This window comes from Pan paniscus, chromosome X, assembly GCF_029289425.2.
Source record: "Pan paniscus chromosome X, NHGRI_mPanPan1-v2.0_pri, whole genome shotgun sequence".
NCBI classification, from domain to species: domain Eukaryota; kingdom Metazoa; phylum Chordata; class Mammalia; order Primates; family Hominidae; genus Pan; species Pan paniscus.
In genome coordinates this window covers 40,204,104-40,225,215 of record NC_073272.2, presented here as the reverse complement: position 1 = coordinate 40,225,215, position 21,112 = coordinate 40,204,104, and the positions used below count along the sequence as shown (strand labels likewise).

General features: G+C 39.7%; 1 protein-coding gene across 1 annotated transcript in view; it reads right to left on the bottom strand.

The window, feature by feature from the left end:
- The window catches only part of TSPAN7 (tetraspanin 7), a 127,556-nt gene extending 107,152 nt beyond the window's left edge, over positions 1-20,404 (bottom strand). Inside the window, exon 1 of the mRNA XM_034950706.3 lies at positions 20,271-20,404. Within this exon, the coding sequence (XP_034806597.1) occupies positions 20,271-20,351 (81 nt within the window). The 5' untranslated portion in view covers positions 20,352-20,404. The remainder of the gene's footprint in view (positions 1-20,270) is intronic.
- Positions 20,405-21,112: the final 708 nt, after the last annotated feature.

Sequence of the window (21,112 nt, the reverse complement as noted above, 5' to 3'; positions counted from 1 at the left end):
GGCTTCTGTCTTGTTCAAAGTGGTTGGGGGCTTATAGCCATAGGAGGCAAGTTCACATTCTTACTATATTTCACAGCAGCAGGAGAAATAATACCCAGGTGTCTGAGCCAGCAATTTGGAGTGTTTTAGGCACAAGGTAATTTTGTTTTAAATGACAGAGTGAAAAGACTATCTATCCCCATGAAAGTCTTCAAGATTTCTTATGTCTTACCCACAGCAGCCATAAACTAAAGGGGAGAAGAAATATTTATAGATTTGATATGGTTTGGCCATGTCCCCACCCAAATCTTGAATTGTAGCTCCTATAATTCCCACTTGTCGTGGGAGGGACCCAGTGGGAGGTAATTGAATCATGAGGGGGGGTCTTTCCCGTGCTGTTCTTGTGATAGTGAATAAGTCTCACAAGATCTGATGGTTTTATAAAGGGAGTTCTCCTACACATGCTCTCTCTCTTGCCTGCCGCATGTAAGATGTGTCTTTCTCCTGTTTTGCCTTCCGCCATGATTGTGAGGCTTCCCCAGCCATGTGGAACCGTGAGTCCATTAAACATCTTTTTCTTCATAAATTACCCAGTCTCGGGTATGTCTTTATTAGCAGTGTGAGAACCGACTAACACAAGAGTCAAACCTTTGAAAGTGAATGAGCAGTTGCTAAGTTGCTCGCAAGAGCACTGGGCCTGACATTAAGGTCCCTTGGACCATCTCCAGCATCCACTATATGTAACCCTTGAGAAACTAAAGTTTTGAGCTGGGACGATAGCAAAAAATGTGACAAGACGGACCTGGCCTAAGTTTTCTACAAAGGAGCCATGTGGAATAACTATCCCCACTACAGTTGTAAACTTTGACCTTTGCGGAAAACAGAGGCTTCTCCCTTGTGCATCAAGCCTTGGCCAGATTTTAGAAGCCAAGGCTGGAGTCAGTGAGAATTTATCCCTTGGGGCAGCAGGGATTCTCAGAGTACCCTCTAACCCATCTCTTCAAAGGTTTACCCCGGAGAACTGTACTCCTGGAATCGTGCACTGGGCTCAGTGGGGCTGGAGAGGTCCAAGTTGAAACCTCACTTTAAACACGACCTTGGGGCACACTCTGGACCTCAGCTGCCTCCTCTCAAAATGAGGAGTAATTACTTCCTCAATAGGTTGTTACAAGGAATAAACAAGATAATGCATGTGGAGTGCTTAGTACTATCCTTGACCTTTACTAAATGCTCAATGATCATAGTAGTAGCTATTAATTGTAGTAACAACATCACCATAACCTAAGACAGTTAACTGCATGCAGTGGTTACTCCTTTGTTGCTGACAGAAAAATTCATAACTCTCATTTTGCTCCACATGGACCACACAGCCCTTTTCTCTCTTCAAGCAATAATAATCCACTTTGAGAAAAACTAAATCAAGAATAAAAGTATCTTCTCTCTCCAAAACCACTAAATAAAACATCTAGGAACAGAGCCCATAGCTGCCTTAAATTTATTTATTTTTTTGCTAAGTATGGAAAACGGGGACAAAATATATAAAAGCCAAATTGTTTAATGTTCAATAGGCTACACTGGAGACCCTCTCACAAAGAATGAACTAGACTAGGGGTTGGCAAACTTCTTCTGCAAAGGGCCAGATGGTAAATATTTTAGGCTTTCTGGGTCATACAGTCTCTGTTGTAGCTATTCAACTCTGCTGTTTTGGTGTGAAAGCAGCCATAGACAATACATAAAGTTTATTTACAAAAAGAGGTGGCTGGCTAGATTTAGCTCACAGGCCAAAGTTTGCCAGCCTCTAAACTAAAGCCAGGTCTGTCGACATGGAAACATATTAAACAATGTTGAGCAAAAATGCAAGTTTCAAAACAATATGCATGGCATGATTCATTTATAGTTTTAAAATATGAAAATACTGTATAATCATTATAGATATGTAAATGTTAATATGTGTATAAAAATAAGCCCAACTGATAAACTCTGAATTTATGACAGAGAGGAGGAGATGTAGGGGCAACAACTGTAAATTTTTCATATTTCTTTAAAAACTGAATACCTGAGGCAAATAAGGCATAATGCCAAAATCTACTATCTAGTAGGTGTAGTAGTAGATACACTATTTAGTTAGTAGATACACAGAAAATTATCATATCGTTCTCTGTTTTAGGATTACATTTGAAATACATCACCAAAAAATTTAAATGCCTAATAGGAACAAAATAAAATTCTTTATTTTGAAGAGACAAGGCTTAAAAATCAAGTTAATGCATTTTTGCTTTGCATTATTATTATTATTATTTTTTGAGACACAGTCTCGCTCTGTCACCCAGGCTGGAGTGCAGTGGCACAATCTTGGCTCACTGCAACCTCTGCCTCCAAGGTTCAAGTGATTCTCCTGCCTCAGCCTCCTGAGTAGCTGGGATTATAGGCGCATGCCACCACACCTGGCTAATTTTTGTATTTTTTTTTTTAGTAGAGACGGGGTTTTACCATGTTGGCCAGGCTGGTCTCAAACTCCTGACCTCATGTGATCTGCCCGCCTCAGCCTCCCAAAGTGCTGGGATTACAGGTGTGAGCCACCATGCCCGGCCTTGCATTAATTTAATCAAATCCATAAAATGCACTGGGTTAATGAACTACATTACAAATGAGATGATGTGGTGAAAAATAAAGGCACTCTACCTTTGAGACATAAAATTATATACTAGAAAATGTCCAGAGTAATTCTGATTTTTTAAAAAAGAATTAACGGTTCTCTTCATTATGAAAGTAGTTCATGTTATATATAAAAGGAGGAAAACACCTTGGAAAAGAAAAGCACACAGAAAGAAGTAGTATATTAATTGTCTTATCACCCAACCACAGCTGTTAACATTTGATGTGGATCCCCCTCAGGATTTGTTACATGCATTGTTTTCTTTACAAAAATGGCTTGCCATATATTTATGTATATGTGTGTACATATACACCCACATATGTATACATATATGTACATAATACATATACACATATGTACGCCCATACATATGTGTATATGTATACATGTGTACATATATACACATATGCTTATATATGTAATTTGTAGATAGCTCATTTGAACAGCGTTTTTAGTACAATATTCACTTATGTACCTTTATTTTCCTGTATTTTTTTCTCTCAAAATTATTAGCATGCTATATCTCAGAGTTCACTTCTAACATCTTAGTTTAAAAGACTGAATTTCCAGTGATGTGGAGAAGTGTACCTGTCCTCCATTTGTCATCTAGATGAGAAAAAAGCCCCCCAAAGTGCTCATTGAGGCACCACTCAAAGAGCGGCCTGTTCTAAGTCATTTACATAACCCTCAGGCTAGCTACCACCTCTGTATACCAGGGCTATCTTTTGAAAAACACAACATACCAAGCAGTTACTTGTTTGTCCTCAAAACATCTCTGAAGGATATAAACTAAAACAACCTGCAGCCTCCCTTCCCAAATACAGCAGCAGCTGTTAAGGAGATTAATAAGTAACTTGCTCTTACCCTGTAGGAGAACCTTTATCCCTTAGACAAGTCTCTACTGGAATCGTAGGCATCCATTAATGCTGCCGGCCAAATGCTTTGCTGTACCTATTACACCTATTATCAGCAAGCAACTCAGCATTAACTGCATTTAGAACTCTGGGCTTACTGTGCAGTTGAAAAGAATACCATTTACTATCTTATGCCTCTTAAATGAACATATGGCCTTTCACAACTTTGTATCTCCACCCCAACCCCCTCCTTTAATTCCAATCCTGCCTTTCTAGCCACTTCAAACATCTACCTGATCACCCATTTTGGTTAGCCAAGGGGGTTTAAGAGAGGAGGAAATGAGGCGGCTAGGAATCATACCCACTCAGCCAGGCCTCATCCCAACTATGAAAAGCCACTCTTCAGGCCAGAAGGGAAAAGCATGGGCTACAGTAGAGCTGTCCAGGGGCCTACACAGTCTAGTGACCAGGAGTTCACTGGTCCAACTCCAGCTGTTCACCGCTCACATGTCTCTGCTACTTCTCTGGGTCACTTTCTCCTTCTGCCCCTACACCAACCACGTCTCTTTTTTTTTTATACTTTAAGTTTTAGGGTACATGTGCACAACGTGCAGGTTTGTTACATATGTATACATGTGCCATGTTAGTGTGCTCCACCCATTAACTCATCATTTAGCATTAGGTATATCTCCTAATGCTATCCCTCCACCCTCCCCCCATCCCACAACAGTACCCGGTGTGTGATGTTCCCCTTCCTGTGTCCATGTGTTCTCATTGTTCAATTCCCACCTATGAGGGAGAACATGCGGTGTTTGGTTTTTTGTCCTTGCGATAGTTTGCTGAGAATGCTGGTTTCCAGCTTCATCCATGTCCCTACAAAGGACATGAATATCTTGAGTTTGAATGCCTAAAAAAGAACTTCTCTGTTCAGATCTTACAAGGCTGATTATCTCAAGTTCCACTGAACACCCAACAAACAAATATTTAAAGGTCAGATCTGCTCTCCAGGTCAATCAACTGTGACCATGGCAGATGGTGGGGAGGGTGAGGAAGTATAGAGATGGTCAAAAATAAATAATTTCCTAGGGCCACCTCTATCAATGAAAAATATAGGCAAACAAGCTTCTGAGAACCAGCCTATCTTTTAAATCTACCTTTGTCTCAAACTAAACACATGCAAAATGGAACACATCATATTAGTCTCAAACCCGCTTTTTCTAAGGTCTGCATTTTCATGAGAGTATCACCATCATCCATGCTCTTTAAGCACAGAATACTGGGGTTCTCTCTCACAAATATTCTTGCCACATCATGAAGTAGCTGTCCCCTGTCCTCCATTCTTCATTCCCATCGTCACCCTATATTAGACCTTCATTCTTACCTAGTTAACCTGGTTTCACCACTTCTTGCTTTTCCTATTTCAACCCAACCAACTTACTACTTCCAGATAAGGCCTGCAAAGTGTAGCTCCCAAAGTTACTGCTCCCTGCTCAAAAGTATGGACTAGTCTTCACCTACTGGCCAAAGCAGGCCCAAAACCCTAACTCATGCAATCAACCCACAATAAGGCTTATGCCTACTTACCTAGACTTGCTGCATGCCTCACTTTTTATTACAGCTAAACTTATTCCTGTCCTAAACACAGAAACCATTCTGCTGATAGCCTTCATTATCCTCTCCAAGAACCACTTGTCAAAATCCTGTCATTCTCCAAGTGAACTCTGTCCACATGACCTTTCCAAATTCCCCAGCCCCACAAGCTCTCTCTCTTACAGTTCATTGCTTACAGTTCATTGCTGTCCAAGAGGCACATATCTAACTTTAAATTAGCGTATTACAAAGCTTCAATCAAAAATCACATTCAAAGTAAAAAGAAACTGGTGAAATTAATCTTACTAGTATATTTAAACCACTATATCCAAAATATTACCATTTCAACATGCAATTAATGTAAAAAATGAGATATTTTACAGTGTTCATACTAACTCTTTAAAGTCTGGTATTTACACATAGAGACATCCCAAGTTTGGACTATCCACATTTGAAGTGCTCAGGTGGTTAATTTATTAGACAGTGCGTTACCAGCTCTTTCAAGATAAAAATCATGAGCCTTTCTTCATTCCCACTCCAATAGGCCCATATTAAACTTTAGATTTTAATTCTTGAGGGTAAGGATCGGACTTTCCTTCTAGTTGTATCCCCTAGAACAGGAATCAGCAAATTGTAGCCCATGGGTCAAATCTGGCTGCAAATAAAGTTTTATTGGACTATAGCCTTACTCATTCATTTACATATTGTCTATGCTGCTTTCACACTACAATGGCAAAGGTGACTAGTTGCAACAGAGACTATATGGCCCACAATATAAATAAAATAAAATATTTGCTATCTGGCCCTTTACAGAAAATGTTTGCCTACCACTTCTCTAGAGCAGTAATTCCCAAAGTGTGGTTAGTGGACAAACCAGTGTCTGGTCAGCAAACTGTTGTCAGTCCACATTGAGAAGAAGTTTGTACCAGAAAGTAAACAGACTTTTTTTTAAACAAAGCTTTCTGAATGAAGGAAGCAGTATATTAATTAATAGTCTGACAAGCTTTTTATCCCACTACAACTGTTTGACTTTATTGTACCTTTTGTCACATAATTTTTAAAAATTTTATAACCAAACACATTTATTTTTTATTTAATTGCTTCCAAATTTCCAGCTTACATAAGGCAGTCTCTCTCCTAATTTGTACATATGGTATGTACATTTTCTTGTAGGATTTTATTTTTATATTTGAGCATTTAAACTAATTGGAAGTTTTCATATCATCTAAGTGAGGGCTCCAATTTTATTTTCTCACATATAGATATCCCGTAGTATCAGGATCGTTTAAATCTAGTTTCTCTCACTGAAATGAATGCTCCTTTTCATTTATTAAATCATATTCACTAGAATTTATTTCTGGATTCTTATTGTTCCACCAACCTATGTATTTCTAAGTAAACATCATATTGAACTGATTTTAGAGTTGTATTAATTTTGTATTGCTCCATAACAATATTACCACAAATGTAGAAGCTCAAAACAAAACACATTTATTATCTCATAGTTTCTGTGGGTCAAAAATCTGGGCACAGCTTAGCTGAGTCTTCTGTTTCAGGGCCTTGCAAAGCTTCGATCAAAGCATCAGACAGGGCTGTAGTCTCATCTGAGGTACAAATGGGGAAGAATCTGCCTCCCAGATCATTTGACTATTGGCAGCATTCAGTTGCTTGCTGGTTACTGAGGGCCTTAGTTTCTTGCTAGCTGTCAGCCAGAGATTGCCCTGAGTTCCTTGTCATGTGGCCCTCTCTACAGGGCAGTTCATAACATAAAAGTTTGATTCTTCAAAGCCAGAAAGGAACAGAGTCTTTCAGCAAAATAGACTTTACAATCTTATGTAATAAAATCATGCACACATAGTCATATGCATTTGATCACTTCATTATATTCTATTAATTAGACAACAGTCTCAGGTCTCACCCACACCCAAGCAGAGGGGATTAAACAAGGGCATGAATATCAGGAGGTGAGATTATGAGGGACATCTTATAGTCTATCTGCCACAATAGTATATTCTGATAATAAGGCATATACTTCCTTTTCCTCCCGAAAATATCTCTTGATTTCTCAGGTATTTATTCTTCTACGTAAACAATACAGTTTTATCAAGTACCATCTCCTCCCCCTCCCCCAAATCCTGTCAGTATTCTATTGGGAAATACATTAAAAACATTTTTAGAAAACTGATATTTTTATGATACTAAATCTCCCCACCCAAGAACATCTGGTATCATTTAATCTGTTCAGATCTCATTTTATGACCCAAGATAGGATTTTATTGTTCTTCATATAAGAGCCTTGCCTTTCTTATTAACTTTATTCTGAAGTAATTATGATTTCTGTTGCTGCTGTGAATGAAATGCCTTCCTCTCTTTCCTAAGGCTTATGCTAAAATAAAAAAAGAAATTAATTGTTGTATATTTCTCTTACATCCATCCATCTTATCAAATTCTCTTAGTAGTTTTTTCCTAACATCTCTTGGGTTATTTAGTTTACAACAACTACATCTGTAAAAAGATAATTTTATCTCTTTCTCCAATGTTAATTTTTTCTTACTGCATTTGCTAGATAAACCAAGTCACAAATAATAATGGTAAACAAGAATCTCTGTCCAGTTTCTGATCGGCTCAAATAATTTTAGTATTTTTCTACTTGTTTAAACAAATACTTACTGTTGGTTTTAACATTTGTTGAATGAAAATCATCTTTGTTAATAAAGATAACGGTAGATACTCCACCCTTAAGGAGATAGAACATAACTCTTCACATAAGTGTGGACTGTGCATTGTGATTTTCTTTGAAAGAGTACCGTATGAGAAGCGGGGAAAGAGCAACTTTACGGTGGAGAAACCTGACAAATTATCTCACCCCGGTGATCAAAGTCAATATCAACAGTAATAAATAATGTTGGTGGTATGTATCCTTAATATGATATGATTGAAATAGCACTTTACCTCTGTGGTCTTCTTCCCCAGAGCACATAACTACATTCTAATCATGAAAAAAACATCAGGCAAATCCAAATTGAGGGACATTCTACAAAATGCATCAGCAGTAGTCCTCAAAACTATTAACAGTCAAAAACAAGAAAAGTCTGAGAAATTGTCACAGCCAAGGGGAGCCTAAGGAGACATGACTACTAAATGTAATATGGGGTAGCCTGTAACAGAAAAAGGATATTAGGTAAAAACTAATGAAATAGGAATGAAGTACGGACTTCTGATAATAAAAATGTATCAATATTGATTAAGTATAACAAATGTATCATATTAATGTAAGCTGTTAGTAATAGGGAAAAATGGTGGTATGATATATGGGAACTCTATGCACTATCTCTATAATTTTTCTGTAAACTTAAAGCTGTTCCAAAAAGAAAAGCTTATTTTAAAAAGAATAATGGAAGTCACCAATTCCTCATTTGACTGTAAGTGTCAGACTTATATTTATTCATCCTAAATAGGAATACCTTTATCCCAATGACAGGACCAAACTCAGTGAGTCCTATTTTTGGTTCCTGTTCAAACCACTCTGTTAACTCAGCTCTCTTTGGTAGCAAACTATAAAACCCTAAAAGTGAATCATTCTTAATTTCCAGGATAGGGCATATTCTGACCAATTTATTCATTTAACAAGTATTGATACAGTACCTCCCATGTACAAGAAACTAGGAAAGAAACACTTTACACCCTAAGGAATAATGTTTCCAAAATATATATGTATCACACTTTAGTTTATAATGCACTTGAATGTTATTTGACCCTCAACACTTGACTGAGGTGGGTAATCATAGATATCCTCAATTCTAAAGAGGAAACTGGGGCTCAGAGAGAATAAGTGATTTGCCTAAGGTCACACAGCAAAGGTACTAGCTGAGACTTCACATTAAGTCTAATTTTAAATCCTCTGCAATAGAATGCAATGGTTAAAAGAATATCAAGTGAGTGATACAGTTCAAAATATGAAACAGAAATCTGGAGGAGCTAGAAGTCCGCAAAAGCTTCACCAGAAACAGAACTTTAACCCAAATAGAGATGGGGATGTAGAAGGGATGTTTAGCAACATTTTCCACAGTCTTATCAAGCTTTGGGTTCCTTTTCAACCCCAAAGGGGTCTACCTTTGGGAAGTCCTAGTCTAATCCCTGGAAATCATAAACAATCAAGTATTTATGGAGTGATTAGAACAATGAACTGATCCAGGAGTTCTACACATCATCATGATGATGTTTGAAGAATGAATGGGAATTGAGGTGCAGAAGCAACTTCATTTCACTAAGAAGAATAGCAGTCTGAGGTAAGAATAAAAGTCTCTGTATTACTGGTGAGAAAAAGATTGATTATTCAATAGCCATGGTAACTAGTAACCACCAGCACCAACTTTTAAACCTGTTTGATTGAGGGCAATTCACCTCAGACTAATCATCAATGACAACTCAACTTGCTTCAGGAACACACTTCTGGAAGCCAATTACAATGAGCTTCACACGATTCAAGGTCAGCAAATCAGCAGCAGACACACTGCAGTGAACATGCTTCTCAATCAACAATAGTCTCACTCAAATAGCCATGCTTCGAAGGTCAAGTTCAACCACTCATGCCTCTGTAACCAAAACACCACTATGTTTCCCAAAAAGATCAGTAATCTGCTTCACTCACAGACTATGCTTAACACAGCTGTCTCTTACTTTGGTAAGCAATGAATTCTGGGTTTTGTTTTACATGTTGGATTATGGTCTCTCTTTGACAGAGGTTTGTCTTTGACAAACCAAGACTTTTCCCTAACTTCTCAGAATAACTGTGAAAAAAAATAGATTCCCCCTAAGGAATGGAAACTACTCCAAACTCCAAGAGTTCACTTGAAGACCCTTGCCAAAGACCAATTAAGTGGGTAAGAAAAATGCTACATTGACTACATCTTGTTTTCTGGAATACTCTCCTCAATTCAGCTTTATGGTACCACAGATCATATCATAGGAAAGCATTCATGAGGTAAGAACTCATTTATATCAAATGGCATCACAGCCCCATAGAGCTACATCCCAGGAATCAGAATCACCTTGGGATTTTTTTTTTTAACTCACACACCCAGGTTTCTCTTCATATCAATTAAAACTTAAACTCTATGAGATAGGGCTGAGAATCTGTGTTTTTAAATGTCCTTGGTGATTCTGATACACATTGCTTTAGTCAGGAATGATTAGCATGGTCTCCTAAGAGTGCAAGGCCATTTTGGTTTACTGAAAGACACTGCAGGCCTGGTTCCAGACTCTCAGGCAACGAAGACCAAATTAATATTGCCAGTACTAGGTTAGATACTCCGTAGCTACCTGCAGATCCAGGAGGCTCAAGTGAACCAAGCCTACTATTATCTACTGAGTTCTCCCTGGATCAATGTTTCTCAATCCTAATTGCACAGCTGAATCACCTGGGAGCATATTTTGGCATATCAATTCTGGCACTCCGTCCAGACCAATTGAATCAGAATCTCTTAGGATGGGGTCTAAGTATCTTCTTTAGGGCCCCTTAGGCAATTCTATGGGCAAACAGGGTGAGAATCACTGATCTAGTACCTGTGTCTGTTCACCAGTACCTGTGTCTGACTCATCTCATCATCCTCTAGTATAAGGCACCTGGAATTTCTCCTAGAAACAGATGATGATGGGAAAATCCCACTATATCTTGCAGAAAGCACCAAAGAAAATCTTTCAGAGTCAAAATGTGATGTTTAAACTATTTTAAATGCTTTACACTAAAAGCCCGGACTTCACCACTATGCAATATATATATGTAACAAAACTGCACTTGTATTCCCTAAATCTATAAAAGTAATAATAAATGTTTCAAAAGGCAATAAACAAATAAATAAAATGCTTACCTGTTTAACTGATCAAATAACCAAAAGGAAAAACAAAACAAAGAAAACCCTCTCCTTTTTCCTCTACATCCTTTTCTTGATGAATAGTGGGGTTCTGCAGTAAGATGAAAAAAATGTTCAGCCAAGAATGAAAATCATTCTGTCATGGCAAGGGGAATAACAGCCAAAATAAGAAATTTAAGAGCAGCATTCCAAAAATCTGCTTGCAATGAGGAGGTAACTCAGATTGGAAGCTGCTGTAATGGAACTAAAGGAGAAAAAGACATAAGAATATATTTTTAAAGTGTGTTTCAAATGGGTTTAGCAGTGCATTAGTCATCTATGTCAAGAGTTTAACATGTTTAAACAAAGAAACACAGTCACAATGACTTTCAATTTTCAGCACCTTCTGAGGTACTTACTTAAAGCAGTATATAAAGAACAATCACTGAATAAGTAATGCAACTCACAATAGGGTCAAATCAAGAACTCTAGTTGTGATTAGAATGGAGAAGAGTATTTCATTCTATTTAGACCAAAATTCAGCTAATTTCTAAGCAACGACTAAGTGAAAAAGACTTAATGTTCCCCAAATGTTATAAAAGGTAGTTCACACATCCTAACTGTATATTGCATATAGTAAATTAAGTTAATAAAATAAGAAAAAACTCCAGATTATAATGTACAAGTCCCATAATAACCATGAAGGGTTATCACTGTAGTAAAAGAAAAACAGCCAAGCAATAATCAGTTTAACATCAAGGTCCTCTCCCCAACACACACACCACACTATAAACACTAAATTAATCCAGCAAGGTCCGAATTAGGTCAGAAGACACATGGGACTTCATCTGGTGGGAAGAAATAAGAGGGGCAGAAAAAGCAGCAGCAACCTTCAGAGCTTCATTTCCATTTGTCCAGTCGCTGATGACCAGACGACCTTACAGAGGATGTGTCTTAGTAAGCCTGTTCCAACTTAGAACACTTCCCTTGAAATCCAAAAGCTTTTTAAAAATTGAAAACTGGGTACCAATATTTATTAGAATAGCTCGACTATTGCTGTTTTAGATGCTCTATTCAATCATTCACAATCAACTGGGTATTTAATTAGTACCATCTGATGTAGAGATAAAGATATAAAGGACTTCCAGTTAAAGATGACGGATTGAACACATCCATTTACCTTGGCTATCTCCCAAAACTCCACTGAAATGACACTAAAAGAATGTTTTTAACCTACAATAACAAAGAGAGGAGACAACCACAATGATCTCTTCAAAGCTGAGAAAAAGCAAAATCTTATGGCAGCTGTGAGAGAAGCACAAAATAAAATATTTGCACCCAAACATCCCCAAAAGACTCAGGGGTTAGCAGCTCCATGCACACCTGGAAGTAGGGAGGAAAGGGGAGCTAAAATAAGTAGGTTCCAGTAAGAGTTTTTCGAAAAACAATTAGATTCCCCACCCCCACCCCCGCCACCAACTTCCTGTCTCTGGCCTCTACTCATTCTACTATAGGTTCAGATTATTTATTCTTTGGAGGGCGAAAGAGATGGTCTCTGAACTGGGGAATATAAGCACAGTGGACATGGATTCTACACTGGAAACAGGAGCTTAAGCAAAGGTTTATATACTGTATATAGAGACTTCTATATTCTCACCTTCTTTACTCAGAGAGCAATTAGAAGATTCTTCTGTAGGATATCTGATGAGACCAAAAGAAGAGACCTAAAGATATTGACCTTGGTCCTAAAACTCAACTGCCCAGCCAAATCACCCAAATTACAATTGATAAACACGTACTTCAGGCTAAGAGCTTCCAATCAGCTTCGTAGTGCCCCCTCTTAAACATGTACAGAAAAGAGAGCAAAACATGACCATAAATTTGAGGTAAGCCTGTAATATGCCAGAAAACAGAACAGTCTGAAGGAAACTATGCAGGAAGAAGCAAACTCAAAAAAATTACTAATATTTTCAGAGAGATATTAAAACTATATTACACTCATGAAACAAAAACAGGATGCTAGGAAAAAGAACATTCAGACCTCAAAAAGAAGCTTCTAGAAATTAACATATGAAACAAATGAAAAATGCAATAGCAGCAAGATAAAGTGGAAGTGATCTCCCAGAAATAGAACAAGAAGAAAAAGAGGTAGAAAATAGAAGGGGAGAAAATTAGAGGATTAGTCTAGGAGGTCCAACATCCAAATAGGACAGAAAAAAATGAAGGTAAAGAAAACAAAAAACAAAAGAAAATTTCCCCAAACTCAAGGACCAGATTGAAAGGTATACAGAAAATTTCCAGATTGAAAGGGTACCCAGGAAATAGTTAAAAATAGACATATACCAGAGCATATTGTTGTGAAATTTCAGAGCAAGCAAGAGATCATAAGAACTTTCAGAGAAGAAAAGCAGGATTCAAGAAGAATCAGAATAACATCTGATTTCTCAACACTAACAACAAGAACAAGACTTGCAATAGGGAGAGACAGAAAAATTCTGAGGATAAATGATTTCCAAACTACAATTCTACACTAAGTCAAACGATCAAATTAAGTGCAAGAGAAAAATAAGATTTTCATACCTGTAAGAGCTCAAAAAATTAACCCCCAATACATCATTTTTTCCAGAAAATTATTAAACTTGCTCTACCAAAATGAAAAAAAAAAAAAAAACACCAAGGAAGAGAAAGACATGACATCTCAAAAACCGAAGATCCAACGTAAAAGGAGACAGGATTCACCAGGATGATGGTGAAGGGAGACTATATTGATGTCCACTGTTTCAAAGGCCCAGAAAATACTAGTCCAGATTGAAGATCAGAAAGCTTTGGGAGAAATGCCTCTGAGAACAAGAATCTGATATGACACATGAAGTGTTTGAACAGACTGAGTGAAGAAACAGATCTTGGGGAAAGTACAGGGATAAATTAGGAGTGAGCACGCAACTAAAAAGCAGAGGACCAAACAAGGCAATTCTTAACTGCAGAGAAAACAAAAAGCTATGCAAGTAATCATAATATACACACTACATGGCTCAGCTGTGACTAGGTTTACCTAGTCATTAACATAACGAAATCACTGACGACCACTCTAACCAAAATATGACAACGATAAAATGATATATTAGGGTCTACTACAATATAGGGAAGATACAAGTATGGGAGAAAAGGGCAGGAGAGCTAAATCTTCATCTTCCATAGTGGGAAGACAGTACATAACATCTAAAACTGAAAAGTTGAGAAATAGAATACATGTGTTATTTTAAAATGCAGGTAAAATGCCAAAAGCAGCAGCTAGTAAACGTTGGTACACATTCTATTGACTACTCAATACCTGACATGTAATAGACATTCAGTGAATGACTGAATCGTATTGATGTGCAAAAGAATAACTATAAACTAAAGTATGTGCCTGATATGGATTGGCTGTGTCCCCACTCAAATCTCATTTTGAATTGTAGCTCCCATAATTCCCACTTGTTGTGGGAGGGACCCAGTGGGAGATAATTGAATCATGAAGGTAGGTTTTTCCCATGCTGTTCTCCTGATAGTGAATAAGTCTCACAAGATCTGATGGTTTTATAAATGGGAGTTCCCCTGCACAAGCTTTCCTGCCTACCACCATGTAAGATGTAACTTTGCTGCTCATTCGCCTTCAGCCATGATTTTGGGGCCTCCCCAGCCATGTGGAACTGTGAGTCAATTAAACCCCTTTCCTTTACAAATTACAGTCTCATGTATGTCTTTATTAGCAGCTTAAGAACAGACTAATACAGTGCCCAAATTCAAACACTCTTTAAAATGTTAGGAGTTGCTCTTTAAGATTTTTCCCTCTATTTATATCCCAAGTACCTAAACTTTCTGGACAAAAAAAAAAAAAAAAAATTGTTTTAAATTATTTTTCCAGAAAAGATTAGTGATGTTTCTCAAATGAAAAACAAATCGCTGATATTTTGCCATAGAAGAATTTGATAGCACTATTGATAAGCTAATTACCTCCTTAGATAATCAAGGAAGAAATCAGGCCCAATATACACTTGAATTAAGCAAGGGGAATTTCTCTTCACACATGGTGGATTTAAATCTTAGCTTAGAACTCAGATGAGTATTTAAAATACATTAAAAATGTATAAATAAAACAAAAATTCACCTGGTAAGCAAAATATTTATTACATTTCTTTGCTTGATCTTGAAACAGTTACATTGGTTGTGAAGAAAGGATATTTTGTTATATATATATAGGGCAAGATCTTTTTTATTCATGCTTAAAAAATTCTAATTAAAAATTTAAGTAACCAAAATGTCTGACAAACTAACTGATCACAAAAATATAATGATTGAACTATCATTAGGATAAGCAAGTCCTTGTGAAATCTGCTATTCCATCTTTTCACATATTTATTGGAGGAGCACATTTAAATCACTACAGGTAGACTAGAAATAACATTGTTTTAAAAAAACTTCCCCATTGAGGTGAGTTGAAATAAATAACTGAGCCCAAGAGTAGACAATAAAATTTCATTTATTCATTAATTCATTCATTCATTAAGGAAATAAGTATTTAGTGAGTAAACCTACTATGAGCCTGACATTGTTTGCTAGTCTTTAAAGCACAGGATAACTTACTCCTAGGTGTGTTTTTCCCTCCTCTTCTATAGACCTGAAAATAAAACATACAAATCAAGAGAAATGAAGGATCAGTTTACACAGCATTCAGGTGATATTATTTAACCAAAAGACAAATCATCCCATCCATTCGAACACAATTATATAAAGAGGTACCTACCTTTTGTCTTCAAATAATTATATAGTACACAATAGAGAATGTTTTTCTTCTCACGTGATTGTGTTGCGCATGCCCTGCTACGGTGGTTCCAAACACCAATAAATATACAGTTTTGCATAACGCTCCATTTTTTCTTCACAGGACTTACTGCTGTGTAAGTCCAGTAGTGCAGAGGTTGGTGGCACTGTTGACATTTTGAGCAGGGCAATTCTTTGTTGTGAGGGGTTGTCTCATGTACTGTAGGATGTTTAGCAGCATCTGTGGCCTCTACCCACGAAAGGCCAGTATCATCCTCCCCTCCAGCTATGGCCAAAAATGTCTCCAGACATTGCCAAATATGGGAGGGGGGCAAAACTGCCCCCTTTTGAGAACCACTTTAGAGAAACACCTCAGAGAGAGAGTGTGATTATAGACAGAAGAGAAAGCCAGATAAAACAATAATCTCTCTTTCAAAAGTGTAGACTTCTGGTTTAACATATGCTCAAGTATGTCAACCTTTATGATGCTACTGCTCTACCACCATTTTAAGTTCAAATGCCTTCTAGTTCTAAATCTAAATTAAGGTAAAGAAAGGGAAAAATTCCTATTAAAACAACTCACGAACACAAAGGAAATAATTCTGTCTAATCTTTCCTCCACCTTCCACTTTAAAGAACACCAAGGTCGGCTGGGTGTGGTGGCTCACGCCTGTAATCCCAGCACTTTGGGAGGCTGAGGCGGGCGGATCACGAGGTCAAGGGATCGAGACCATCCTGGCCCACATGGTGAAACCCCGTCTCTACTAAAAATACAAAAATTAGCCGGGCGTGGTGGCACACACCTGTAGTCCCAGCTACTCGGCAGGCTGAGGCAGGAGAATCACTTGAATCCAGGAGGCGGAGGTTGCAGTGAGCTGAGATCACACCACTGCACTCCAGCCTGGGCAACACAGCGAGACTCTGCCTCGAACAAACAAACAAACAAACAAGACCAGTAAGGTCATCTTTTTGTAAATTACCTAGCATAATCCCAGAAGTTTTGACAAATATTTGAGTACCTACTATGTGCCAGACATAGTTCTAAGTGCTGAAGAAAGATTTACCAACTGCATTTACTGAACTGAGAAATAATTCTTATAAACATTTAACAGGTAAATATTTGTGACCTTGGTTTTGGCAAAGGATTCTCAAATATGACACCAAAAGCATAAACAAAAAAAAGAAAAAATAGGTAAGCTGGACTTCATAAAAATAAACTTTTGTACTTCAAAGGACACCATCTAAAGATAACCCACAAAATAGAAGAAAACACTTATAAATCATGTATCTGATAAGGGACTTGTACCCAGAATATATAAAGGGCTCTTACTACTTAATATAAAAAAACCCCACATCTTAAGATGGTCAAAGGATATGAATAAATATTTCTTCAAGAAAGATACACAAATGACCAACAAGCACATAAAAAAGACACTCAGCATCATTACACATCAGGGAAATTCATACCAGAACCACAGTGAGATACCACCTTCACACCTACTAAGGCTATGATAAAAAAGTCAGGCAATAACAAATGTTGGCAAGGATGTGGAGAAATTGGAATCCTCATGGTCAAAGGGAAGGAGTGCTTTGCTTTGTGAAACAGGCTGGCAGTTCTTCAAACAATTAAACTTAGAATTACCATGTGACCTAGCAATTCAACTCCCAGGTACATACCCAATAGAAATGAAGACATGTTCACACAAAAATCTGTACATGAATGTTTATAGCACCATTATTCATGATAGCTAAATGACCCAATCAACTCAAATGTCCCCCAACAGACAAATGGATAAACGAAATGTGCTATAATCATTCAATGGAATATTATTCAACCATAAAAAGGAATGAAGTACTGATATACACTACAACATGGATGAACCTTGAAGTAATTATGCTGAGTGAAAAAAACAGTCACAAAAGGGCAACTATTGTATGATTACATTTATATGAAATGCCTGCAATATGGAAATCTCTAGAGACAGAAAGTAGTGGTTGCTTAGGGCTGGCAGGGGGTGGGCATGAGGGTGGGAAGTTGAAATTTGGGGGTAAACGGGATAACAGCTAAAGAAACAGGTTTCTTGTGAAATGATGCAATGTTCTAAAATTGACTGGCGTGATGGTTGCACATATCTATGAATATACTAAATATACAGAAATATATACCACTTATATACTAAAATATGTGCTACTTATACTAAAACTCACTGAATCGTATACTTTAAATAGGTGGCTTTTATGGCATATGAATCATGCCTCAATAAGGCTACTTAAAAATAACGTCTTGTTTAAAATATCCTCACACAACCGAAGAGATCTTATTCTTTTGGTTGTAAGTATGAAATGATTACAACAACCAAAGCCAGAACTGGCTTTGGTATTTAAACTATTGAAAATGTTCCAGGTAAACATTTAAGACTATGAAAATCTTGAAAGTAGAAAAAATTAAAATGAAGGCATCAAGGAACTTCCGGAGGACATAAAATGCAGTGATTGTTTAAGATGTATTGGGGGCATTAAGTAATTAGATTCATAGGGGTGGAATGTAAGCAAGGAGAGTTAAAGTGCTCATATGAAAAGCCTCAGCCTGGAAGACCCCCTTCTTTACCAGCTTGCAGTGATTCTGAAAGGACAATATTTCTTCATGTGCACTGTTAACCTTATTTTTAAGGAAGATAAAAATACCTCCCCCCACCCCATATGATTTACTCCAGTAACAAATAGGAAATCAAGTAAATGATAAAGGGCCAAACAAAAAGAGATTTAAGGAAACACATAAAAAGCTAAACCAGTTCCCAGGAATGGCTACTGGGAAGTTTCAGCAATCAGCATGTGTTACTGCTTTTTACAGGCAGAGCATAAGATGATATGATCCGTGCATAGCTCACAATTCCACTACTGAGACATTTCAACCTGTGTCGTTGTCAGTCCAAATAAAGTCCGTTTCTGTGTTTGCCTTGTGCAATATGCCAGTTAATCTATCCTAGCTCATTGCAGAGCTCCTGGTATGCGTGGTCTGGGGAGTCCATATCTTCCCTGACTTGAAGAACCACCAACGCCAGCGATAAGGAAATGTCCGGGTGCATTAGGAATATTTTTGATCCTCAATAAATCTCTGCTTCTTCCTTGACCATTGCAAACAGTCCGGTTTGCCATCTAGCTGATTCTCGGTACCTCATACAGCACTGTGCTCCAGTTTCAAAGCAAAATTAGGGCTAATATGTGGTGGTGGGTGAGGGGCGGGGGTGAGGGGTGCAAGAAGAAAACAAGCAAAGGTTGAACTGGCTTTTCCTACAGAGCCTCAGATTTCAAAATGACTGCCGTCGAAGCTAAAATGACCCAGATTTGGGGGACAAGGGGGGAAGAGGGTCGATATTCATTCCCCTGCGGGGTAGCTGTAGCTTGATTATGGGAGTAAGGAACTAGGGAAGACGGGGTCACCGACATGAAAAGAGAAATAACAGGGAATGGTCTTTAAGTACCACGCACCTCTCTCAGTGAATCACTGCAGTGTCAGCCCTGCACTGATTCCATGATTTGCCAAACAGGATGAGGTAAGGCACAAGCCTGGAGCCCCCTCCTCCTCCTCCTCCCCCTCCTCCTCCTCCCCCCTCCCCCGCGCAGAAAGGCGCATCCCTCCGCGAGGTGCATCACGCAGCCCCCCGCGGCCCTGGCTGAGGGGTGACGTCACCCTTCTGCATTGAGCTTCAAGGACCGGCGGCAGCACTGGATAGATGGGGAGTAGAGTTGGGGCGCTATCTCTATCACCAAGTGGAGGGGACCCTCTGCCAGGGCGCTGCGGATTGTGCTCATGCAGTGACAGAACCACCAGATAGGGAGTGTAAGGATGCAGGGAGGTGGGAAAGGAATCCAAAGACTCATCTCTTGGGTCACCAAGAAACCTCAAAGATGCCCCCGGCTTATGTAAGACCCTCTCCCTTTCGTGCGCCTCCACGCGGTGACAACGCCTGCTCCCCATCGTGCGCTTGGGAGACTTCGGTCGCCCTTGCCCAGCCAGGCAGGCACGGTGCTTCTGGTGCCTCCCTCCCGCAGCCCCGTGGGGTCGGGAATAACTGGGAATCTGAGATTAAACCCCACGCTCCCGTGTCCTCTCCTAGCCGGCCACAGGTTAGCTCCAAGAGGCGCCGCGAACCGGCTGGTAGGGGAAGGGAGAGAAGGGTGTACAGCGAGGAAAACAGACGAATAAACCCGCAACTTTCCCCAGGAGCTGACCCTATCCCGGGAGATTATAAAAGAAACTAATGCATTAACATTTTTTTTTGGAAGGTCGACAACCTGCAGTCACCGACACTCCGCAGCCCCTTGCAGCCTGCGCGGAGCGAGGTCTAGGGTTCCAGCAGCCCCGACCCGCACCCTGCCATCCTGCAGCCCCGACCCAGCACCCCGCGCCTGTCTCCTTAAAGAGGGGTCCGAGATTTGATTTTTGGTTTGGGTTTTCCTCTCCACTTCTTTTCTCAGAGCATCATCATACGGACCGATGGACAGTGACTCGGCCACCGGCCCGGCGTGGGCACTTACCCAGAAGACGAAGGAGTAGATGATGAGGAGGGTTTTGAGACAGGTTATCACAGGTTTGGTCTCCATTCTCCTCGATGCCATACTACAGAGCTCCGGCGGCGGCGGCGGCGGCAGGCGGCGGGCGGGCGCGCGGGAGGGGGAAGAGGCGGGGCGGGGCGGGGCGGCGCGGGGCGGGGGCGCGTGCCGCGAGAGGCCTCGTGAGCGCGCAGGCGAGGCCGTGCGCGTGCGTGAGCGCGCACCGCGCGGGGCTCCTACTGAAAAAGCCGGGCCGGGCAGTGACTGCGCATGCGGGAAACGCCGCCCGCGTTCGCAATACTGCGCAGGCTTAGACCCCCAGCGGAGGAGAGAGGCGAGGCCAGGCGAGGCGACACGGGGCGCGGCAGGACAGTGGGGAGGGAATGGGAGAATTTAGAGTCCGGGTCAGAGGTCACGGGAACCTCTCCCAGTCCGCCCTGGCATTTAGATTTCTGCTTTGTACACAGTTGGGCGTTACATTTGCAGGTATGCCTGCACCTGGCTATGGGAAGTTTATGGGTGCCCCGCTGCTCATCAGTCACGTTTCTGCATTTTGACACCCCCCAGGGCCTTCTCACATGGAAATGGCCCCGTAGTCATGTCCTTGGCAACCAGCAGGCCTTGTTTGTGCCAGGAACAGACAGGTGGCCAGAGATACAGCTGGAGGGATGGGCAGGAACGCCGGAGCTCAGACAGACCCCAAATCCTCGCCACCACAGGTATCTGCAGGCTCCTCCATTTTTCAGATTTGTCTTACATTTTGAAATAATAAAACGAAATGACAAGAAAGGTCTGTATGAGGCGTCATTCTTGCTGCGCATACAATG